At 53.3% G+C, this 24,478-nt stretch overlaps 2 protein-coding genes across 6 annotated transcripts in view; both read right to left on the bottom strand.

Moving 5' to 3' along the window:
• ZDHHC18 (zDHHC palmitoyltransferase 18) overlaps positions 1-24,478 on the bottom strand; it is a 42,362-nt gene that overhangs the window by 3,077 nt on the left and 14,807 nt on the right. Inside the window, exons 8-9 of one of the 5 annotated variants that reach the window (XM_032802956.2) lie at positions 20,813-20,909; positions 19,205-19,290 (exon numbers count right to left, since the gene is read on the bottom strand). The exons of 1 other annotated variant lie outside the window; for it this stretch is intronic. In XM_032802956.2, coding sequence (XP_032658847.1) covers positions 20,868-20,909 — 42 coding nt within the window. In that variant the 3' untranslated portion in view covers positions 19,205-19,290; positions 20,813-20,867. Of the gene's footprint in view, positions 1-10,523; positions 10,698-19,204; positions 19,291-20,812; positions 20,910-21,316; positions 21,538-21,635; positions 22,320-24,478 lie in introns of those variants that run through there. 3 more of the 5 variants (XM_032802954.2, XM_032802955.2, XM_075060806.1) reach the window with 3 other exon arrangements.
• Positions 11,881-18,964, bottom strand: SFN (stratifin). Its single transcript, XM_032802962.2, has one exon. It carries the CDS (start codon positions 13,271-13,273, stop codon positions 12,533-12,535), a length of 741 nt encoding a protein of 246 aa, XP_032658853.1. The 5' UTR covers positions 13,274-18,964; the 3' UTR covers positions 11,881-12,532.

The following is a 24,478-nucleotide window of genomic DNA, read 5'->3' as shown; positions in this document are numbered from 1 at the left end:
CGTTCCCGTGAACACAGACAGTAGAGCGCATTAGGCTCCTCCTAAAGTGGGGACAGCTGCCAGAAAGATCGCCCCGGGGTGAAATTAGGGGGCGGCCTGGGTGAAACGCAAAAGATACGTTTGATACAGGCGATGGCGAATCAGTCCCCATTCACCTACCTAATGCCCACGGATGGGCCTCACCCACCAATTCAACCATGCGACGACTCATTAAAAAACCAGCTCCTGGAAAGTGAGGCATAAAACAGGCAGGTGTAATCAGTCTTCTGTGGGTAGCTGAAGGACTTTCTGATCTGCAGCATCCATCACTCTACCCTAAAAAAGCTGCAACGCTGCAGTAATTGGTGACATGGCCGGGGTCTGCTATAGACTGGGTTAAAATCATCATGTTCCCTCACTGTGGGTGCTGTGGGGCAGCAGGGGCGTGGGGATGGGGAGTGAAAGGTGCTGGCATCTGCCCCGCTTAGTCTGAGCAGCTTGGTTTTAGCCTAGTGAGTGTCACCCCCAACTCCTTGGGAAGGTGGCTCTTTGGCTAGGGGATGAAGGAATCTAGTAGCCAGAGGCCAGGCCTGGGAACCAGGAACTCCCAAATTCTAGCTTCTGGTTGTGACCTTGGATATGTCATCTTTTTCCCTGCCTGACAAATAGGACTTGAGCCTCTCCCCCCTCACAAGGGAGCGGGAGGACGTAGGGCCTGGGACGTGCTCTGAGGATGACTCAGCTCAGGATGGGGGCAGTCCCTAAGAGAAAGCCAAGCCAAAACCGCCTTCTCATGCAGGCGCATTGGCTCAGCAGGTTGATGTTCTTCCAGAATGGGGGAATTCTTGCTGTCTCTCCTGAGATGCAGGGGGGTTGAGATCAATATACTGAGTTTCAACCCCTCACCCTGCTCGAGACCCCAGCTTCATGCAGTGATGTCCTGTAGCCTCCTCCCGCGTCTCTGTGTTTTGGAAGCAGACAACTCTGGCACCTTTGCCTCGCTGCAGCTGTTGCGGCCAGACAGCAGGGGGCACTCCTGGCTAGCTGCTCTCTGGGTGCTGCTAATGCAGCCCCCGCATGTCCTGGTGCGCGGGGATCCACTAGAACCAGGGGCGGGGGTCGTGGAGGAGCAGCTGCTTGACTGTGGGAAGCTCTTTCCCCTGCAGACCTAGGCTACTGCACCATTTCTGGAGATGGCTGTGTGCAGGCTGAGGGCCCCCGCCCCCAGTTCTCAAGCCATAGGCACATAAAGCCAGTGAACAGAAGAAACACGCACACGCCCTGCCCCATGAACAGGAGGGAGGTGACAGGGTGCTATCGCAGATGCTTCAAATAACAACGGAAAAGGCCTGTGGATCCCGTACAGTCCACCGCCCTTGCAGACTCGTGGTGGGCTCACCCCCTACACTGGTCCCTCAGTGTCCCCAGAGATGGGACTGCTACCTTCTCACAAGGGGCCGTGCCTCCACAGCTCCTTTGGCTTCACGGTCAGGAATGGTTTCCTGCCTGCAGATCCCTGTTCTGGGTGCTGGAGCTCACCTGTGAACAATGCACAGCATTCCTGGAGCATTGCTGAGTGGGGTGAGGAATGCTGCTGGCTTTGATGCCGGGAAGATGTTGAGATGATTCCGAGCAGGGAATCGGTTCATTTCTTCCAGGCTCCTGCAGGCATCAACACGTCCCTTGGCTCCCACTTGGCAGTGGAGATGCAGCTGATCTTATACAAATCTGTATCTTAGCAGCCTGGCTGGAATTTCTGCCTAGTCCACTCCTTTTGCGGGGTGGGGAGGAGGCTGTGGCTTTCGTGCCACCTTATTACTCCGCAGGTGCCACAAGATGGGGCGTGTGTGAGAGAGCCACAAGAGGGCGCTCTGTGTGTGTGCGTGCGCGTGTGTGCATGTGTGCGTTGCACAGCAAGGGCAGTGTTTTATAGGGGGTAATTGTACCATGCAGTAAATTTTTTGCTAGGATAAAATTGCTCAGTGCAGGGTCTTCTTCAGGGCCCCACTAGCCCTGTGACAATACAGGGGGCTTGGTCATGAAAGGGGTGGGGCGTGGGTAGTGGTCTCCATGGATTGCACCTCGCCTCACATCTGTTGTACACCAAGCAAGTATTTGGAAGGCGCTGGGTTACCAGTGCTGCAGTCTAGGGCTCTCAGATGCTGTAGCTGAGCTGGGTCAGGCTGCGACTGAGAGCTGGCGATGCCAGCACTGGTATCGAGCTGCGCTTCAGCCTTCGTCACAGCCACGCCCATCTGTTCCCTGGTGCCGGCTTGGTCACAATGGGGCTGATACTGACTGATGGCAGTGGTTGCTCTCTGGATCAGAGCAATACCGAGCCCTGTGCTGCTATGGAGGGTTAGAGGGTCAGCCGTGATCTCGGGGCCAAACGGCCATTCGATGTCAATTAGCTGAAAAAGCCCCGAGTGCATTTTTGGGTCTTGCGCCCTGGCACACATGTTGCTGTGGCTAGGAGGGGCCTGCTCAGCTCTCAGCCTCAGCTAGTGCCCAATGGCTGGGCAGCACTTTTGGGGCGAGGGTGTTGGGCAGACTCCCAACAGGGTCCCTAAACAGGCTGCAGCCCATGTGTGACATCTGTCCTCACACCCAAGAGCATCCTCTACTCTGACCTGGCCAGCCAAGTGCTGGGGGGCGGTGGGGAGTGGGGAGGCTTTGGGGCATAGAGACTCTCTCCTCTCTGGGCTGGAGTTTCCAGAAACCCAGGAATCTCTGCAGGCCTGTTGAGAATAACCAGCTGCACGTTATTGCTAGTTGGGCTTATGTCCGGTATGGCATGGCCTGAACTGCAGCCTGCCTCTTCCTCCTATCAACCCCAGTGGGACAAATTTGGCAGGTTAGATCTGGATCCAGAGCTGATCTCTGGGGCTAATTCAGATTAAGACTGAAATCCATCTAATTTAGAGCATCTCAAGAATGGCCCGAACCAGCGCACTGGCTGTGACAAGCTCCCTCTGCCGGCCCACTGGGTTCAGGCTTAGCCTTTGGCCCAGGGGTCACTGCACTAGAGGCAGGAGCTGCAGAGAGCTCTGCTCACCCAGGCCAGGGAGGGATATGTGCAGAGCCGAGCCTTCTTCATTAGCCCCTGTGCTGGTAGGAATCTGAACGCCCCCAAACTTTGGGGGAGGCTGGATCTGCAGACTGGCTTGTAGCCCATCGCTGTTCCCAGTGGGAGTTCAGCCCCAACAGGCTGGAGGGTTTATGGGGGGGGGAGGGGGGTTTCAGCCTCCCCCCTACCCTCCACACACACACACACACACACACACACACACACACGGCGCAGACTGGGCATGTCAGCCTAGCCTGGGAATCCTGCAATGTCACATGTTGCAAGGGAGTGGGGGGGGTCGGGATGTTAGTTTTAAAGCTCTTCCTGCCTGAGGTGTAACCAGCTCCCGCCCCTGGGTGCTTTTCCTGCCGGTGCCAGGTGCTTCCCTGCTGCTTTATGGGCTTTGCAGGGCGTGTGGCTGGGCTTCTGCTCGCTTGGTCTCTATGCACCCAATCAGTTTTATAGCTTTTGCTTTTATTTCTTCATGGGGGGGGAGGGGGGAACGACGACCCAGCCACGAGCTCCTTTCATGTCTCACCACACTGCAGGGTGGGCTCGGCTCCCAGCTGCACCCGGACAGCCCCACTGACTCTAGTGGCGTTACGGAGCAGGATTGGACCCTGGCTTTGAGGCTCGGCAGTTCCATGTCACAGTGGCTTGGACAAACCGCTTGCTCAGGGCTACTTGGTGTGGGGTTGTTGTGGGAGCCTGTCCAAGGCACAGTGCACCAGCCGGTGTTGTGGGAATTGAACCGGGCAAAGCAACCCAGACACGCTCAAGATAGAGTGTGTGTGTGTGCGTGTGTCCCCAATCCTGGGGGCTCCTGGAGGAGGCCAGTGCTCTCCTTTCCCCACAAGAGCCTAGGGAGCTGGCAGGTGGCCATGCCCCTGAGTCCCCAGCCGTGGGTGCCCATGGCTCCCCAAGTGCAGCCAGAACCAAAAGCGGGTGAGTTTCACTCAGTTTCAGCTTCTGTGCCCTAGCTGCCTCCTCCTCTGCACCTCCCTCCCCAACCCGAGCTCGCCTGCTTGCTGCAAAGAGCTGCGTTAGCAAAGGCCCAGCGGGGCAGGGGTCTGTGGAACGTCCCATGTGCTGAGCCCACACAAAATGCTTCCTAGCGGCTTTGCCACTGAGCTCTGGCCCTGCGGCACATCCTGGGAAAAGCTGCAAGACCGGCTCTGAGTGCGGCGAGCAGTGACACCCACCCTGCCCAGCAACACTGTAATTTTGGCTCTGTCGAAACCCAGCACTATGGCTTCCACCTCAGCACTGTATTAACCTTTCAAAGTCAGGCTAGTCCTTAGCTGGCTAGCGCCTGGGCACCGGGGGGCACTGAGCTGGAGCTAATCCCACCTTGCCCTCCCTGATCACCGGCCTGTGAGCTCTGCAGCCAGTCCTGCTTCACCCCCCAGGCCCAGAGGAACAGGGAGCTCACAGGAACAGTAGCAAGGCTGGACTGGTGGGTCACATTCCCCACAGTGGGGGGTGGGGGGGGAGAGGGGTATGTCCTGTGTGGTCTGCTCGATCTACACTACCCAAGAGTGACAATCCCAATTTTCCTTCCCTTACCTCCCACCCTGGCTTGTCCTGCCAGGGCTGCATCCCTTGTGTTATATGTGTGCCTTGCTATCACGCTGTTTTGTTCCCTCCCCTAGACTGTGCCCCACGCGCCCCTATTGACTTGGAGTAACTGCCATGTAAGAGCAGGGTGAGCGGGAGGCTTTGGCTGCTGAGCTGACAGGCATTCGTGTTTGTTTGCGCCCCCCCGCCCCCAGGAGGCAGGTGAGGCTTTTGTTATGGGGCAAGGAATGCTGGGTGGGGGCTGAAATGACTTTCAGGGAGGGGGTTGAATTCTTTGTCCATGCTCCCTCTGCTTCCCCCCACCACCAAGCAAACTGAAAACAATGAGCTGCCCAAATGTGCTTTGCTCCAACTTCCGCTTCTACATCCAGCACTGCAGTGAAATAGTTAAACTAGACATCGATGTTATCAGTAGGTTTCAGAGTCAACACACTTTGAAGAGGAATGGAGCAGGGTCACACTACCCCACCAGAATTTGGAGGGGTGTTCAGGCTGTTTGAAGACCTGGCTTAATCAGTTCCATTGGGTTCCCAGCTGGGAGGTTTTATTTATAACCATAAGGGCTAGAGACTCTCTGTTACACATCTCCCAATTTTAAACTAATCAGTTAGGTGGCTGTGTCAACTCCTTATATGCAGGGTACTGCTAACAGGACATACTGTACTCTGTCTGTCTCAAAATGTCTTCCACTCGCTGCTAAACACATTTCCCTGTGAGGAAGCTTCTCCTGGTGAGAGTATTCCCTTTCTTAGCTCCAGCCCTTTGTGGTGGTAGCCTAGCTAATCACCCTCCTTTCAGATAGCTGATGACCCCCCCAGTGGCTTGGTCCTACCAGCGCTTAGCCATGGCTAAGCCAAATCAGTCCTCTGTCTTCCTCCTTCAACCGACTCCCACCCAGTCATTTCTGTTGCTCTTCTCTGATTCTCCCCCAGCTGATCAGTAGCTTTCTGGGGATGAGCTGAACTCTGGTCCAGGTGCAGGCGCAGCACAACTGGGCACAGAGCAGGACTAGCCCTTTCTTGCGCTGGTGCATTTTGCTTCAGCATGTGCCACCCCCCGCAACAGGCCAGGCTGCACGACCGCCCCATGGCTCCAGTGTTCTGCACCGCCAAGTCCAGGCCTGGCTGGGCATTGCTTTCTGCAGCCCGCCTGCCCCATTGTGAGCAAGTCCAGAACACAGTCCCTTTGAGGGTGCAGCTGACGCCTGCTGTGTCTCTTGCTCACAGTTTTGGTCATTAGGGCCTTGGCTTCATCCAGTCTCCCTTTATAACATGTGCCAGTAACATGCTGCCTGCCCTTGTGCCCCTCTTCCAGCCGCTGACAGGCCGTGGCGCTGTGAGTTATTGGACCCCTGGATGAAGGGCTATGGCCTGTGATACACAGGAGCTCAGACAAACTGATCTAATGGCCCCTTCTGGCCACTGAGCCGGTCCCATCTCTCCACTCCAGCACAATGCTCTGACTCATACCATGAAATTCTCCAGCCACTGCCCGGTCTCATCCCGCTGAGCATTCAGTCCCAAACTGACCAGAGTCATGCCAGATTAACACACTGGGAGGTGCTAGCAAATGCCAAGGTGGATACAGGGGAGGTGGGATTGGGCTGAGGCACTTCGGGGGCGGGGGGGGGGGGGCAAAGACATGAGAGATGGTTTAGCAGCTTGGAGGACATCACAGGCCCTGGAAGGAGGGGCAGTAGGAGGCGGTAGTGGGGCCGCTCCAGTCCCAGCACTGCCTGCAGGCAGCAGGCTGAGCTCAGCACTGCACAGGGTGATGCAGCCAGGCAAACAGGTTCTGAGTTACGCAGCCTGGCCTCCCACGACATTACATCAGTGCACACCCAGGAAAGCACCAAGGAATCTCACATTACCTTGTCAGGACCTGGAACTCAGGGAGTCCCAGGGGGACGGGACAGGGGCTCCTGGATTCTCTTCCCAGCACTGCCACTGACTTGGAGTTACCTCTCTGTGAACTGGGTATAATAATGCACCCTACCTCATAGCGGGCTGTGAAGTCTGATCAGTCTTGTGTCTCGCGTGCCCACGGTCCAGCTGACGTGGCCCGTTTCAGTTTCAGAATAATGCATGTCATTAATGTGCAGAGATGGCGCATGCAGCACTAGGCAGCGAGATCAGTGACCCAGTGACAGATGCTGCTGAAACTTTACTGGTGAGCCAGCCCTGGAGATACTTCATTACACAGGGACAACATGGGTGTCCACTCGGCCTGGCCACATGCCCTGCAGGGACCTCGTCCAGCAGTGGCAGGGAGCTCACGCTCCATGGCTCACTGGGGCCAGGGGCTTGGTGATGTGGCGACTGGTCTGATGGCAACAAGACTGAGTCAACCAACCTGCAGCCCAAAGGCCAGAAAACACCCTAAGGATGCAATTGACTAAATGGCTACCAACCAGAGGTGGGTTTGACCCAGCAGCCTTAAGCCTGATCTCCTGGCTGGGGCAGGCAGCAAGGAAGAGCTGCTGGCCACAGAGATGTCAGCTGTGTAGGAGAGTCAGGGGGACCTGTGACTCAGCCGGGCCAAGGAGAGGCGCCTCTCGTTTAGTGAGGGGCCAGCACCAAGCCCCAGAGTGTCTGTTGAACCCATCACTAGCCAGGAGTCCTGGGTCCTTTCCCCACCTCTACCACTGAGCTGTGCACAGCACTGGCAGTCACGCCCGTGCCATACCAATCTCCCCATGCGTTACCGGGGCTAAGGCTCCCCCTCACGGGGGACTTGAGGCTCCATGCAGTCAGGCCCATCAAAGGCACTGGGCTTGTGGCCTGACTGGGTGTGAAGGGCTCATGCCACCCAGCTGGAGGCCTGAGGCTGAGCTTCCCCAGTGCTGGGGCATTGGGCCATAGCTCCCACCCAGCTCGGCTTCGATAAATAATGGGCAACGTCCCTAGAGCAAACATGGCGCAGAGCTGTGCCTTGTCCCAGAATGAACTGCACGAGCCGCTGGGCCTGCTGCTGACCGCATGGCGCTCCCTCCCCAGCCCAGTGAGCACACAGCAGGGGCAGCATAAGCCAGTGCATGTGCTGCACATTCCTGGGAAGCAGCTGCAAATCTCAACCTGCACACTCTGTTCCTGAGGGCTGCACGGCTGCGCTCGGAGCCCTCTGCGCTTAATGGGCCCTCAACAGCCGCTGCACCCGAGGGCCTGCCAGGATCGGCCCATCCGCCAAGAGCTGCAGGGTGGAGCCTCAGCACCACATACTTGGGCTGGAAGGAGCCCGGCAGGGGTGTGGCTGGAGATGAAATTGGCACAAGGTGCTGAGCTCAGCTACAGCATCACAAGCCGGCAGCTCTGCAGGGAATGTTCTGTGCTGACGTTAGTGCTGAGCTCGGCACAAATCGCCTGGCTCCCCGATGGGTGCCCAGACTGGTTTGGTCACACCACGCTCCTCCGCCCCTGGGCTGGTAAAGCAAAGGCCAGCGCATAGTGGCTCAGCATGTGGGCTTGAGGGCACCTTCTGCTTGCTTTATAGGGCCAGAGTCTGTTTTCTGGCCTCATGGCTAGTAGCCCCTTTAATGTCCCTGGGCTGACTCTCCCTATGAGTAGGAGGAGCAGGGTGCAGCCCAGAATACTGGCCCACTCATTGCCTGCTGTGGCACATGGGGAGGGGCTTTGTGCAGCAGCTGCAGAAGCCTGAGCTATTGGTTTGACTGTCAGCCCCCTCCCTAAGAGGATGTGGAGTTCCTGGGGGCAAGGCAGGATAGATGGTTTTGGGGTTCAGCTCTGGGCCAGGAGTCAGGAGATCCACCTGCTCTTGGCTCTTCTGCTGACTCTGGGGGCGCCTTGAGCAAGTCTCTGCCCCTTCTGTTCCTGAGTTTTCATTTTGTGGCCATTAGGTATTGCCTTGTCCCAATGCTTACCCATGAGACGCTCAGCTGGCCGTCTGCTAGAGACACCAGCTGTTCAGAGCGGCTTTTCGGGGGCTGGGGGGCAACCACTAGGTTCCCAGCCTGCAAGGAATGATCAGCTCTTGGCTAGCAGCTCTTTGTGTGCTGTAAACTGTACTGGTGGCAGGCGTTTGGCATTACCGGTGCAGAATGCCTTGCCTCCCACTGCTGCCGCCCCAGTGCAGCTGAGGCAGGAATTTACTTCTCGCCACCATTTGCCACTGAGCCGCAGCAATGCTGAATGGCGTCAAAGGCTGGAGGCTCACTGCATGCACCCAGGGCCGGTGCTTCCATTTAGGTGACCGCTGGGTCGCCTAGGGCGCCAGGATTTGGGAGGGCGGCAATTCGGCAGCGGGGGGTCCTTCCGCGCTCTAGGTCGTTGTTGGCAATTCTGTGGGGGTCCTTCATTCGCTCTGGGACCCGCCGCCGAAGTGCCCTGAACACTGGGAGCGTGGAAGGACCCCCCCACCACAGAATTGCCGCCAACGACTGGGAGCGCGGAAGGACCCCGCCTAGGGCGCCAAAAACCCTGGTGCTGCTCCTGCCTGCAGCTGTAATGGCACTGAGCTTCTCCCAGCTGCAAAGTGCAGGCTGGGCTCTCTAGACTGACCTTTAGAGCCTCGGTAGGGAGTTAGACCCCAAATTCTTTAATGAGTGCTGGGCAGCCGGATCTCATCTCATAGGCAACTCCACAAACCTCAATGACCACAAATGCCAGGAGCTTGGTATGTGTCTCCCTGAAAGATGCAGCCTCCACCAGATGTCAGGTTCTGCACTGGCTCAGCGGCTCGCTGGACTCCCTCTATCATCAATGCAGCTCACACGTAGACAGGCCTCTCGGGCCTAACCCTGCTCAACGAGCCCTACGTGACAAGGTGATAAAATGCCCGTCGCCGCCTGCGCTCTGTCTACACTGGCACTCTCAGCAGCACTAGTGATGGTGGGACAGCTACAGAAAGGCTAGTGTGGGCAGGGCCTATTGACTCACCACCGCCACTATCTTCCTATCCAAATGCCGGCCCGGCCCGGCCCAGCTCTGCTCTGCTCGAGCCGATAAGCTCATAGCCTAAGGTGGCATGACTCTCTTTTATGGTAATGATTTGTCAAGTTGAAACTAGTGGAGGGCAAAAGCTGAACTCAGTACAGTCTGTCAGCTACACCCATTCTCCAAAGGAATGAGCTGGAAAAGTGCCAGATTAATAACCGCTGAGCTTTCCTGGGCTTCTATGCATCCTCCCCAGAAGCCCCTCGACTCTGCCGTGCCTTAGGTAGGTTTGCAGCCCAAGGAATCCAAGCTCCAAATGTTCCTTTTCTCTCTAGCTGAGGACTCAGGAAGCTGGCACTGCAAGGAGAGTGGTGGGTGGAAATCCTACTGTCAGCCTCCCCTTCCCATCAGGCATTAGCGCAGCCACTGATGTCGCCCATAAAACGTCTTGGTGACGCTAGGCTTGACTCTGATTTCCCTCTCTCTGCATTGACCCCTCATTGAGGTTGTGAGTCTAGGGCTCTACCGGTGCTTTTTAATGAAAAGCAGAACAGTTTAGAAGTGGGTTCGATAGTTACTAATGCTGGGCTTTCAGCCTAGACTAAAGCTACAGCCACCTGCTTGGAGTAAACCAGAGGGCCAGATCACTCATGGGCATTAAAGCTGCCCTGGCATGTTCTCCTCATGGCGCTGCTTACTGCATTCAGCCTCCCTCCGTTTCCCCTGCATTTCCAACTGGATGCAGTATTTGCCTTCCACCCTAGGCTGTTGTGTTATATTGCTGTGCGCTGCTAAATGCATCCTGCCTTCCGCTCCAGAGGTGTGAAGGTGTTCATGTGTAAGGCCCTTTAGGGTCCTGAGTGCTAGTGATCCTGACAGCTATGGGAGATCATTGTCACTGACAGCAGCTTATTCTGTGAGCAGACAAGCCCCTGCTTGTGGTCTGTGAAATCCAAACATCCCCAGCTGCCGTTCACCCCACTACCATCTGCGAACACAAATGAACACACTTCAACAGCTCTTTCTTTAATGCTGTTACTGAAGGATGCTTAAGACTGGACCCTTGTGACCTTCCTTGTGACTTGCTCATGAGCCCACGGCACGTTCATACGGCTGAGAAATGGGTACATTTTGTCCGGCAGTTTAGCAGCTGCTCCCATGTGAAATCCTGAAATCGCCCACATCTGGAGGAGGAAAACAGCACGGTAAACTGTGTTGCCCAACATGCCCTTACACAGAACTTAGCACCTGGTGTAGACAAAGTAAGTTGTGTTTACTTACGTGTAGGCTGGTCAGGATCAGCTCTGGGGAGGACCCTAAAGGCTCCCAGCTAGTTGCAAAATCTTCTTAAGAACTTTTCTATGTACACGTTGCACCAGTCTGGGTTTTCTGAGTTAGTTACACAGGACAGACCCATGTGGTCACTCTCCTTTCGGTTTGAGCCGCTGAGTTCAGTTTAATTTAAACGTCATCTTAATTAATTTACACTTAAACCCGAATAAGCCTGTTTTTTACCCAATTTAAGTGTCCCCACTACAGGGGTTTGCCACCGTTAAACTACATCCATTTTAAATAATCACTTTAGTTGGGCCAGTGCCAGTATCTCATGTAGACAAGCCCTGCATCTCTGGAATCTGGCATAAGGCTTCTAATTAGGTTCAGGGTTTCTGACCCCTAGTTCCAGGGACAAAGCTACAGGAGTAGAAGTGAATTGGAGTCATAGCCATGTGGGCTTGCTATGCAGAGAAGGACCGTACCAAGGTGTGGGGGCTGCGAGCAGAGCTGGGTGTGACGCTCAGTGCTATGTGGGTTTTAGTTTCAGGAATACACAGAACAGTGGCTGGTTTTTAAAACCAGTATTTTTGGCAACAGCTGGGTGGGGGGCGGGGGCGGTCATGCCACTTGGCACTGGAGATGGCCTGAAGAAGGGTCACTGATGCTGTTCCTTTCAGGTGGGTGAGGGGGATCCTGCTTACCCATTCATGAGCCATTCAGAGTCCCTCACCACAGGGAAAGCTTCTGCTCCTCCACCACACCTATTTCTATCACTTATCAAATGTAACCAGGTCTCACATCATGTTGGTCTCTCTGTGGGCACAACCTGCTCACAAGGCTTACCTGGCTCCTCTGCTCAGGTCCAGCACTCATGCACAGAGCAACTACAGGCAGCCTGGCGTGCATGAACCTGCCTGGAAAAGTAACGCGCTGACTCCCTGCTTAAACTTGAGCACGCCAGGAACTCCCTCTCCCCTTCCAGTGCATTGAAAACACATGCTCTGAGGTGTGGCAGGCAGCGCTGGCCATGCCCCGGCAAGGCTATGCCACACACCGAGATGCAGTAAAGAAGTGACTACAAGGACTACAAAGGCAGGAGTGTAAGTGCAGTTTTATTGGAGAGGGACAGGCAGGCAGTGGCTTTGGCAATACACAAATACAGGAGGCACCTCAAGTTTGTCATTCTTAACCCACTACAAAGAACCCCCATGGCCCAACACCTCCAGCTTCCTACTGACTGCAAGGAATACCCAGTAGGCTGGAGAGGAACCCTGCAGAATAAGTCACTACAGAAAGCAAAGGAAAGCGCACTCTCTAGCTGCGATCGACTAGGTGTTGGCATCTTTACCCTGAAAACCAAACTCAGCTTCCCCCTTTTTAAATGTTAAGTGCCAGGAGGCACCCCTAGGCCCCAATGCTGGGGGGATGAGGAACCCCTGGTGTTACTGACAATGTGTGGGACACCCAGGTTTGTGTGAAGCTATTAGTGCTCTTCCACAGCAGTAACTGCCCCAGCAGGAAGATCACAAGAAATGTGGAAGGAGAGGGGGGGAGGGTCAGGGAAGGGGGAATTGTCCCAAAGCTGCCATGAGAAAAGGCAAGATAAAACATGTGAATACCATACGCACAGACCAGTCAGTCCCCTTTGCTGTTGGAATCCAGGCAGAGCTTCTGGGAGCCGAGACGTGTCTTACAAACAAGGAGGAGGGACAGGGAGAGTGACCATTGCTTGGTGGGCTGCAGTTCAGTTCTTAGGCTCTTCTCCGGCTTCTCCACCGTCTTCTCCCGCACACTCTGCCGTCCATAACGTAAGGTTGTCCCTGAGCAGCTGCATGATGAGGGTGCTATCCTTGTACGAGTCTTCACTGAGCGTGTGGAGGTCTCCCATAGCTTCATCGAACGTGGTTTTGGCCAGCGTGATGGCCTGCTCTGGGGCGTTGGCGATCTCGTAATGGAAGACGGAGAAATTGAGGGCAAGCCCCAGGCGGATGGGGTTCGTGGGCTGCATCTCCTTCTTGCTGATGTCCATTGCTTCCTGGTAAGCTTTCTGAGCATTTTCTATGGTGTCTTTGCGCTCATCACCGGTGGCTACCTCGGCCAGGTATCGGAAGTAGTCTCCCTTCATCTTCAGGTAGAAGACTTTGCTCTCTGCATCGCTGGCTTTCTTAATGAGATACTTGTCCAGCAGCCCCAGGACAATGTTGCAGACATCTTTCAGCTCCCCCTCCACCTTCTCCCGGTATTCGTTCACCAGCTGCGCTTTGTCATCACCCTCTTCAGTCTTGTGCTCGATGCTGGAGATGACCCTCCAGGCGGATCTCTGGCATCCCACCACGTTCTTATAGGCGACAGAGAGGAGGTTGCGCTCCTCATTGGAGAGCTCATCCCCATGCTCCACCACTGCCTTCATGAAATCAGCCATGTCCTCGTAACGCTCGGCCTGCTCGGCCAGCTTGGCTTTCTGCACCTGGTGGTTTCTCGCCATGGCTGGGAGCGCTGGTGGAAAGGAGACCACTTTGCAAGGAGGCTGGTTTGAAAAGTAGCAGCAGTCACCCTGGGAGCCTTCCGAGTCTCTGTTCAGCTCTGCTGACGGGATCGGCTTTTGGCTTGGCGTCTCAGCCTGGAGCAACGACTAGGCGTGGCAGAGAAGGTCTCAATGAACCCCTCCCCCCACTTCCTCCCAGACGGCGCTCTCCTTAAAAGGAAAACTGCAGTGATTCACCTTGGAGCTAAACGGATTATGCACCAGCCAATGTCAGAGAAATCCACCTTAATGCAAGGCCCCCTCCCTGAGACCTGCTGGGCAGGAGGCTGGTACCCGGCGCAGAGGTCTTGCTGTTTGGTTCCAGTTTGCATGGCTGACTCTTTCTGCTGTCATAACTGACCCCCTTTTTGGCAACCAATGACTTGCTAGGCCATGGAGGGTGAGCTAGAGGAGGCCCCTCCTGATCAGAGTTAGGCTCCCTACCAAGGTGTGGGGGGGAATCTTGCCCCACTGCTGTCCCTGCTCTCTGGCTGGATAGAGGCCATCAAGCCCTGGGATGGCAGATCCTGCAGCTTCCAACAGCCCTAAACTCACCTTCCAGAATCTCTCAAACATTTTATCATTTTAAGCTTGACCTAAATGCTGGGAGATTTCAGATGCAGCTCTTCATCCCACTAATGTCCTCAGCGGTGCCTCGCAGGGGAACCTGGTGGCAGATCAGTGGCAGAAGTGGCAAGAGGCAGTGAACAAGCTACTAAACCAAAGGTGGCCAAGCAGCTCCAGCGTTATGGGGCAGAGTTCCGAAAATGCGGCTTCTGTTCCAAAATGCTGGCAGGTCTACAGGGCTCTTCAATTCCGCAAGGCCCCAGTATTTATCCCCATTGTAGAGCTCAGGAATCAAAGGAGAGAGGGTAAGTGACTTGTCCAAATCCACAGACGTTAAGGGGGATTTTTGTTTTTCTTTCTTTCTTTCGTAAAGGAGTGAGATTAGAATCAAGGAATTTCTGGCTCCTAATATTATGCTCAAATCATACTTCAAATTGAAGTCCTCTTACTTCTGTTAAAATTGAACCATATGTATCAGAGCTGACCTCTGTTTCCCTAGGCATACGTTTATGGGCAACTAGGAAGGCGTAAGAAAGAAGCCACCTTCTACTTGTGTCTGTCCAGCCCAAAGCTGTCTACTGAGCAAAGAAGCAGGGTAGCACTGCATGGTTAAACAAACCTGCACTTCCTGTCTGAGGTGCTGGGGGGGAAAACTTCCACGACTGCTAAGTTCATTTTTAAATCACCTCTGCCACTTTCCCTTGAGGGAGACTAGTGTCAGAGAGAACACGATGATATTGTCCAAGCTGGCTGCACACCACTCTCTGGAAGCATGTTCAAGAGTCAGACTGACCGTGGGAGGGTGGGGGACAGTAATGTTTAAAGTAGCCCCCTCATTTCAGGATGGTATACTTGTGCGACTCAACATTAAATGCCTCATGAGAGGCAGCACCATTCCCCACTACAAACATCAGTGAAACAGAAATTTTGCTTTAAAATAAGAGCTTCTAAAGCCACTTCCTAACAGCATGGCTCATCATGCGAGAGGCAGGGAACACAGCTCAGATCTAAACGCAGGAGGGGACTTGTGGCTGTTGAAAGGGTGTACTTGAGACACAGACATCTCTTTGTCAAATAAAAGCTGCCCTGTATCGTATCCTCCAACCGATTGTCAAAACCAGGCCTTTCTCCATTTACTGCTCATTCTTCTTTTTGATTACACTGAAGATGTTTGAAAAACAATTTCTGCGATTGCTTGGCTGCTTTGTAATTAGCTACTCCGATTAGAATCTGTGTCTCACGATACACTGAAGTTTCACACTCAAACTGATTAAGCCTGTTCCCACTTGCTAGGAGCTGACTGCTCCTCTGTCTGATGCTGCCTGAAGGCTTCATGACAAATTTACCGCACTGAAACCTGCCTTAATCACTCGCCTTATCTGCTGCGTGGATACAGCTAGTGTAGCATGGGGAAGAGAGGGAAGGGTGGGGTCAGTAACTCAGCTATCCCAGTTTGAAGGTAAATTGTTATAGCTGCATGACTCACTGATTTACTCATCTGTGCAAATAGCTGCGGAGTGTCTCCTCCAGCTGACGCATGAGCCCTTTGCTGCAGAAGGTCCCTGTCCCTGCTGGGTGAAGCCAGATGGGAATAGCAGCCCAGTGTGGCTCTTGCTCTCATGCTGGTTTTTAAGGGTTGAGGAAAACCCACTACTGAGGCTTGAAACTAACTTTCCTGGGCCTAGACATGGGATTAAACACTGCATGGTGGACTCTCTAGCTAACTAAGGTACATATCTGGCTCCTTTTACCATCCTATCTGATCACTCCACACACAATCTTCCCAATCTTCACACAGCTCATATGCCATGGGAAAGTGCCATTATTGCCATTTTATAGAGGGGGAGCTGAGGCGCAGAGACTAGTGCCATTTTCAAAAGTGCTTTTGAAAATCCAGCTGCAAGTGACTTGCCCCAGGTCACGCCGGAAGCCTGTCACAGAGCAAGGACTCAAACCCAGTCTCCCAAGTTCCAGCCTAGAGCTCTAGCCCCCGGCCTCACATCAGGCTCCTTGGAGACTGTTCCCACAGACACGAATTCCTAGCTGAGGGCAAGTGTTTATATTCGACATTAACACTAAGCTAGGACTCTGGCAGCCTAATTCTTGTCAGATCTTGGTATTTCAGTACAGCTGGGCTGGGCCACTTCTGGAAGGGGAGTCCCAGATGCTGCAGGGAATGGTGGTGCTTCTGCTTTGTCAGCGCTCAACCCAATGCCCCAGCAGGGCAAAGGGAAGCTGTGCTGCTCGCAGAGTCTTGCTCTACCTGAAACCTAAGTTCTGGGCCCCCGTGAGCTTTATGAAAGCAGCCAGAAGTCTTTGCAAGCCGTGGGTATTAACGCTAGCACCGGGATCAGGCCCTAGTTTGGAGAGCTACATGCTGGTGCCTGAATCTGTACTGTGGGCTGAGTACCTGAGGCTGGGAGACACCCTGTGCAAGCCCCACAAGATTGCCAGCTTCCAGGGGCGGCTGGCCATCCTTTTCGTGTGCCCGCTGTCACCTCCTAGGAGTGCTAACATACTCCAGCCGAGTGCTCCATTCTCCCCTACCTTTGAAAACACTTGTTCCTTGCCCAGTGAACGTTCCAAGGAACAAACAATTCATCCCCCCCGCGAAATGGAATTTGAGAAGGAATTTTTGATCCATCCAGCTACTGAACTCCACTGTACAGAGCTTGGGCTGCTGCCTTCACATAGGAGGCAAGCGCCATCCTTGGCGTTAGGGCCAGTCTAGCCTCACTACCACAGCAATCACTCTGCACAGAGGGCTTAGTGCAGTTCCCACTCACACCATTCAGGGGGCTGAGACTTACACTGAAGAGACCTCTGTTCTTGAGAAGAAACTAGCCTCACCTGTGTGTCAAACTTGTGAAAACTCTCTCCCTTCCCAGCACTAGATCTCAATTTGTCCCTGCATTATCCCACCATTTCTGTTCCTGGCAGGGTGAAGGCTCTGCCAGTCTGTTACCAGGAAAGTGACAGCCGGTCAGAATCTTTGCTTGTTTTTTAATACTGGTCACCCAATGGAAGCAATCACCCAACGATCTCCCTTGGTTTGCTGATGCCGAGTCGCCATGTGTAAGCCACCAGTGCTGACTGTCCCAAGATGGTCTGAGTGGCTTCCATTTTAAACTGTCTGCACAGACCAGACTGCTGGAATGCCCTTGGTAAGGACAGCACTACACGAACCTTAACTCAAGGCAGCTGCAATAAGGACCAAATGCCAAACTAACCTACCTCAACTATGCAAAAGCCTGGGGTACATGCATTTCCCAGTATTACACATTGTGACCTACAGGCTGTGGCACTTGCAGCAAACTCACACTCTGGGCACTAAATCCATTTACGTTTGCAAAGCTGTTAGAGCGCTGATGGAGCTGCATGAGGTTTTTTAAAAATAATTCTTCCCATCCACTCATTCTGATCCATGGTGGGAAGGCCAACGGCATAGATGGACGTTGGGAGTCATGCTGTATGAAGTACAAAGCCAGGACCAGTCTCAGCAGTCTAGTTTTCCATCCCTGGTCATGTCTATCATAAATGTTTTAAGCACAACTTCAAACGCTGCTCTCAACCACGTTTTGTTTCTCGGTAGCCAGCTCACCCCAACTGCAACTGTGTGTGAAGGCAGCTCATTGCATCCTCATGCAACTGTGGCGACTCTGCCCTGCCTGAGGGGCAGCTGTGAAAAATAAGGCCCCTGGAGTTGCCTCTCACCAGTCCTGTCTGATTTAAATGCATGTGCATCTGAGGTAATAGCATATAAAACTAGCTCTTACCAAGGGAGGCCTATTAAATAGCTTCAGCAGAGGCTAGATGCCATTCTCCCTGTCTTGTTGCAGGGCCATGGTCCACCACCTGCAGCCTCCTCCTCCCGTCTTGTGCACTCATTTCAGCAGCTCTCACACGTGAGGCTTGAGGCAGAGTTCTGCTAGCTCTGCTCTAGAAAGCCACTTAAAATAGCCCCCTGGAGCAGTTAGATGCTCCTGCATGCACTCTGCAGGCTATCAGCAAGCATGAGCCCCTCCTCCCCCCCAAAGCTTGTTTGAACCAACCCTTCCTGTCCCTCAAGAGCCATAGCCCACCCTGTCTCAGTTTTGCAGAGATGGGCAACAGGGCCCTGACTTCACTTCGATCTCTGGCTGGTATTTCAGCACTGACAGGGTCTGAAGTTGGGTTAGTGCGAATCAGGAAAAATGGTGACAATTCAGCACCAGACATTTGATGCTCTTCAAATAATACCTCCCATTCCTGGGAATAAGCCATGTTTCATTCCCACTTTACAGGGGGGAATGGTGGCTTGAACATGCCCTAAGGCCAGTCAGTGCCAAAGCTGGCTTTCCGAGGAGGGAGTTCCTGGCTTTCCGCCCCGTGGTTAACAAGGGAGGTCAGACAGACCTACGCAAACCCTTTTATGCTCCATCTTCATTCACTCCACCCCCTAAAGGAAAAGCACACACAGGTAAGAGCAGCCTTGAGGCGTTCCCCTTAGGTGCTGGGAAAACAGCAGCCAGATGTCCATGTACAGTAAATAGGAGAAACTTTATTTTGTTACAAAAAGTAAAAGGTGTCAATGGATTTCAAACCCTACCAGACTGGAGCCCAGCTGACAAGGGGTGGGGTCTCACAGGTTTACACTAGCTCCCTTCTACAAACCCTACTTGGTTTGCCAGTGGCTGCTAGAGCGTTAGAGCATCCAGCTTCCTCCCCCTCTTTTCTGCTCTGTCCTTTCAATAACGCTGATGGCAGTAGCAGAGGAATCTACACAAGGACTGCAAAAGTCACTACTTAAACTACTACTGCATTTAATCCCTTCCTCTAAACTAGTGACACAGAAAACACCGAACTTACTAGTAAGTGTTTGAAAGGTGAACTCTTAACGCACACTTACTACCTCAGAGACAGGAGAGTCCTTTGCCTGCATACATGCGGCACAAGCAGCTCACGGCTGGGGAGGCAGCCTGCTGGCCAGCTCTGGCAGAATTCTGCTTCCAGCTGCGAACACACCGCACTAAACCAGGTAACGTCTCATGTACCTGCTCATCTCAATAACTATAATTACATCTTCAGTCTATGGAGGGGGAGACTAGCTCCAAGGAGCCAGCAATGGCCTTGGTTCAGTTGCACGAGTCTCTTTACAGCAGCAGGAGATGGTGAAAACTCCAGTTATTGCACTCAGAACAGATGCATTTATGGCTTTATGCTTCAAACCCTGGGACAGCAGAGTGTGTCAGCTCCACACGCGGGTCTGGAAAGGCTTTCCCACGTGCACAGCAGCTTTCCCCCCTCTCTTGCCACGGTAGGGATGGAGGTGCAGTAGCGTAGCCCTGGCGTGGGGAGGCACAGGCGGTGGTAATGGCTGCTGTTTCAGGTATTATCCATGTCCTCAAGAGCGCTTTAGTCCCCTGAACAGACTGGATTTCCCCCCGTCAGTGCAGGGAAAGGGAAGTGGAGGAGAGAAAGAGAAGGTTAGTACAAGAAATACCAGAGTGAGGTAACAGGAGTGAGAGCAGAAGTGGATCCTCCAAGCCAGCTACAGGAAATAACAGAACAGGATGGGATCAGATCAGTGCCAGTCCTGTGTTAGCAGCACAAGCGGGGCTCCGGCAACACTCTCCGCAGGAGCTGAAGCAGCTGACCTCTGGTAACACCCATGCCAGGCAAGTATCAGCTGTTCAGACCCCTCAAAACAAGACAGGTAAGTGAGTCATTACTGACCAATGCTCTCGAGCACCATGCAGTAGGAGAGGGGGTGATTAGGAGACTGCCACATGAGCAAGACAGCACTCATCAGGGAGAGGAAGATGAGGAGGAAGGGGTATCGCTTTCCACAACAATAATGGAACAAGACACATACACAGCCACTACAAGACACTCTGCAGGTGTGTAACTATCTGTTCATTCCACAGCTGCTAGGCCATGACTTCCTTTGCACCCACATCTGTTGTGGGCAGCACATGGTGGAGAACAGCAGCAGCAGCCCAGCTGTGGAATAGGCTCCAGGGTAGCTGACTTAAATACAAACTGTTCTATGGACTGTGCTGGGAAGACAGGGAATAGACACTGGCAGGGTCCATCACGCTTCCTGGCAGCTGGGCATTATCAGTGCTCCCCTTCTGGCAGACACTAGCTCATCAGTGGTGTGTGGAAAGAACGAGAAGCGCAGTTATGCAAGTGTTAGCAGGGCTGTCCCTGCAGAATCCTCAGCCGTCGTCACTGAGTAATAAGCACTGATGTAACACTACGTTCTCTTCAAAGCACTTTTACAAATTATTCACCCGTGTCACAGGCATGTTGAAGGATGAGTTTCATGTTACAGAGAGGAAAACTGAGACACAGAAAGGGGAAGTGATTTACTCACAAAGTGCATCAGTGACAGAGCCAGGATTACAAATCTGTTCCTGGCTCCTGATCCTGTGATCACACCACACCCCTGCATCAGCAAGGCTTCTCTTCCACCCACAGCAGCATCTGATTTGCCATGGCTAAAAGCCACCACTGCAATCCAGCCTCTTTGCAGCCACCATTCAGGGCTTAAAGCCCTGCTGCCCTAACCCTTCTGTCTGTGCATCCCATCTTGCTCCAAACTAAGTCCAATGCTCACTACTCTCTAAACCCTGCATGCTCTAGTAACAACCGGCCTAAACCCAAAGTAATGCATAATAGCTCTCAGCCAAGCACATCTGCTTTGCCTCCACTCAGTCTGCAGTGCAGTGCAATGAAATTTACCCTAATCCTCTGCAAGGCTGGGGATAATCCACCTACATAGCACACAGCGTAGCACGGCTCACTGCCCAGCAGGGCTCTTCGCACACACTACACACCAATGCCTACACAAACCAGAAGGTAGCTGGGGCTTCCTGTACAGAGGAAATCATGCAGTGAGGATGAGATGAGTCACTGGTCTGGGGATAGAAGAAGGAAGTGCTCTCTTACCAACTACCCCTCAGAAAGCAGGGCTAACATCCAGAAAGGGGGGTGTTAGATCCCATCAGGCAGTGCAGGAAATGGCAAAGTCCTGGCAGGCATCCTCCTGGGGAAGACACCAGAGATTATGCACTTCAGCATCCACTGGCAAGGACAGAACAGACTGTGTCAGAGAGAGGGCACTCTGTCTCAGGCTGCTCTCAAATCCTGGGACAGCACTGGACTGGGCTAGAGGCAGGGCCAGCTCTAGCCATTTCACTGCCCCAAGCACGGCGGCACGCCACGGGGGGCGCTCTGCTGCTTGCCAGTCCCGCGGCTCCGGTGGACCTCCCACACGTGTGCCTGCGGATGCTCCACCGGAGCTGCGGGACCAGCGGACCCTCCGCAGGCATGCCTGCAGGAGGTCCACCATAGCCGCCTGTCGCCCTCTGGGCAACCAGCAGAGTGCCCCCCGTGGCATGCCGCCCCAAGCACGCGCTTGGCGTGCTGTGGCCTGGAGCCGGCCCTGGTTAGAGGGAGAGTGGGATGGGAGAAGGGTGCTTAACTTAAGGCCTCTGAAGCAAGATGCAGTTTGAGCTGTGTCAAATTTCAGCAGCTGAATGATGAAACCCCAAGAAACCATTGGGCCACACCAAGTTGCTGGGGTTTGCAGCTATGCATACCTTCCAGCCTGATCCTGCAGGAAGTGATTACAGTGGGCAGGCAAGACTCGCAGCTGGAAGAAGCCATCTAACCTTCATTGGACGGACAGAGAATCATTACTCACCCCACTGCAGAAGCTGAGGAACATGCCTCTGAACCCATAAAAGGAAACAAACAAATCCCCAAACAGTTAACTTTAAAAATATAACTTTATTACAGCAAGTAACAAGAGAAACCAGTTCAAAGGGAAGTGAGAAAGTTTGCCTCCCTCTCCCTCCTTCAGAACTCCTGTAAGAGGCGGAGTCTGTTTTCCCATCCTTTCCCATTAAAGCTACAGCCTCTTAGAGCACAGCTTTACTGACCCTCTACACACCATCTGCCAGTCCTACCATTACACAAGCAATGAACACAGCATCAGGGCCATGGGAGAATTAGTGCCATTGTATTAAGAAGACTGGCTATTTTGTGGATAAGGGGAAGACAGACGGTAACTGCCGTGCAGCATGATTTCTGGAAAGGATTTCTGGAGTGTTATTTTCCAGACACAGCAGCAGCTTTTTATGCTGTTGCATTGAGCCGCCTGAGCTGAAGATCAGTCTAGTAGTGGCAAGGCACATGAGCTATAGCCTTGTGTGTCAATCTGCAGAGTGAGCTGCCCTGCCAGCCTGCCTCACCCCTGAGCTGCAGGGGTCACCCCCAGGGCTCAGATGGTAATTTACGCTACATGCTGGTACCAACCCTTCTTCACCTCAGCTGCCAGCTGTGGGGAACATTAACACTGGTGTGTGTGTGGTGCGAGGATGCTTCTCTGAGGAACAGCTGGCAAATGTTTTGGTCACTAAGAACAGGGGCTGGCTTTGGACTAGTCACCCTGCTGGAAAGGGGACTGATTGAGATCAACATATGAAGCCTGAATCATCCAGTCCCCAGCCATAACAAGGCGGCAGCACCCCCCCCCGGCTATCCTATAAGATCAGTCCACTGACAACAGCACCCCTGCCATGCCCCTTCTCACTTGAATACTGAGCTCTCTGTGCCCTGAGCCAGAAACATAAAGCAAGAGGAACATTTACAGGGTGGAAGGAGCAGATTTTTAATCAAATCTCCAAAAAGGAATGATTTGAAATTGTCCAATATTCTTCTCAGCTAAAGCTTCTCTTAAAGCCCCACCTAAAACCACTGCCTTCTGCAAGAAGCCTACAGCATGTAAATGCAGATCCCAGGTTCCCAACCCCAGGACGTGGGTGGTGGAGGGGCGGGACACATCTCATGCCCTGCTCTTTGAACAGTCAGGATTTGTGACATTTTCTGGCCACCAACAAAACTGGGCTACAAAAGAGTGCCAAAAACTAGAGGGGAAGGCAATGCATGGAATGTGAGAACACCATGCTGGGGGGTGCATTTAAACATTGTCCCATTGAAGCTCACCACTGCTCAGCAGACTGACTCACAGGGTAGGGCGAATAAGGGATGCCTTAAGCAATACCAGCCCCTTCCACACACCCTATGTTCCCCCTATGTTTGCAGCGGGCCGGCAATCCTCTGCTAGCGTGCTATCATTCATGATGTGCAAAGCAGAGTACAGGGGAATCCCTTTGTGACAATCTGCCCCACAAACACACTGGCTAGTGATAAAAGCACAGGTGAGAAAGATGAAAGGGCTTGGGTCCAATACATACTGAAACGCCTGAGGCGTCTAACCAAGTGGCTTAACACAGAACAAATATTGCATATCTCTACCCTGGTGCCAGAAATATGTACAGCAGCTATCTACATTCACACAAAAAAATACTACTTAGAAAAAAATCGAAAAAATTGTGCAAAAATACCCAGCAGCTTTTAATAAACACATTTCAAGTATTGCTAATGTGTCTGTAACTCTCCTAAACACACTTGCCAGTGTCAGTAATCCACAAGGCAGACTGGTGAACACCTGGTATGGTGCCACCCTGGAGCAGACAAACTCAGAGGAATCATTCCCAGAGGGCCAGAAGGTGGCCCCACTCTCTGTTCTACTGGCCAGGAATCCAAACCAAGCGCAGGCTAACTGACACCAGCATTCAGGGTAACCCAACCTGGGCAAGCTGTGCCTCTTCAACGCTGGAGCCCACTCACGCTTTAGTCACCTAGTGTTGGGCAGAGGTCCAACAGGTGACCATCTAAGGGCAACATCTCCCCATTACACCCACAAAATACTTTGCTTATTTTGTTTTTAACCGTTAAAACTAGGAGCTTCTCTGGACTGTATCCTTGCATGGCTTCTTACTGGCTGAAATGGCTACAACACTAGGAAGGGTTAGTCAGCACCTTCCTCTGTGACCAGGTGACAGCCAGCACTGAACAGCAACTGGGATGGCACATCTATTTCCCTGCCTATGCTCACTGCCCCATATGGGTCTGGACCCTCAGAGCTCTCCCCAGCACCTGGGAATGAGAATGTCATCCCAACCAGCCAGCTTCAATTCTGAAAAGTACCAGTGCTGCTTGGAAAGGGACGCTACATATTCCACAGACCCAGATGGGAACAGACACATGAAGCTGCCCCTCGCACTCCTGGGGCAGAGATGCAGAGGGCATTTGTAGAGACACAGCAGGGAGACCTAGCTTTCAGCCTTCATCCTCCCCCAAAACCCAACGCCCAATCTAGAATGCAGCACCCATCCTCAGCCCCCCCAAGGCACGGCAGCCCATTCAGCTAATCCCCGCAGCAAAGATGGCAGCTCTCTCGAGCGGACACTCCAAACTTGGATGGTTCTGAGAAGCTGGGGTTTCCCAAGCATCCCTTCTTGCTTCCCAGCTGTGGTTAGAACCCCTCTCCCTGGGTGAGGCCAAGGTCTTGCTCGGCATCAGGCTGTAGCAGTTGAAAATCCAGGTAAGCCATATCACAGTGAAACAAAAAATAAATAAATACAAAGGTAATGCCTGGTTTGACTGAGTCTTTGGCAGCTCTGCACCACAGGGCTGTCTTGCCTGAGGTCAGGGAGATGATAACGGGAAGGTACTGACTGGAGCTAGGCACTGGCACGACAGGCA

Source organism: Chelonoidis abingdonii, chromosome 25 (assembly GCF_003597395.2).
Source record: "Chelonoidis abingdonii isolate Lonesome George chromosome 25, CheloAbing_2.0, whole genome shotgun sequence".
In the NCBI taxonomy this organism is placed as follows: domain Eukaryota; kingdom Metazoa; phylum Chordata; order Testudines; family Testudinidae; genus Chelonoidis; species Chelonoidis abingdonii.
The sequence above is the reverse complement of the archived record's forward strand: the minus strand, read 5'-3'. Positions and strand labels throughout refer to the sequence as shown.

Excerpts from the sequence above, each read along its gene's own strand:
- SFN (XM_032802962.2), bottom strand. The coding sequence starts at position 13,273 with ATGGCGAGAAACCACCAGGTGCAGAAAGCCAAGCTGGCCGAGCAGGCC.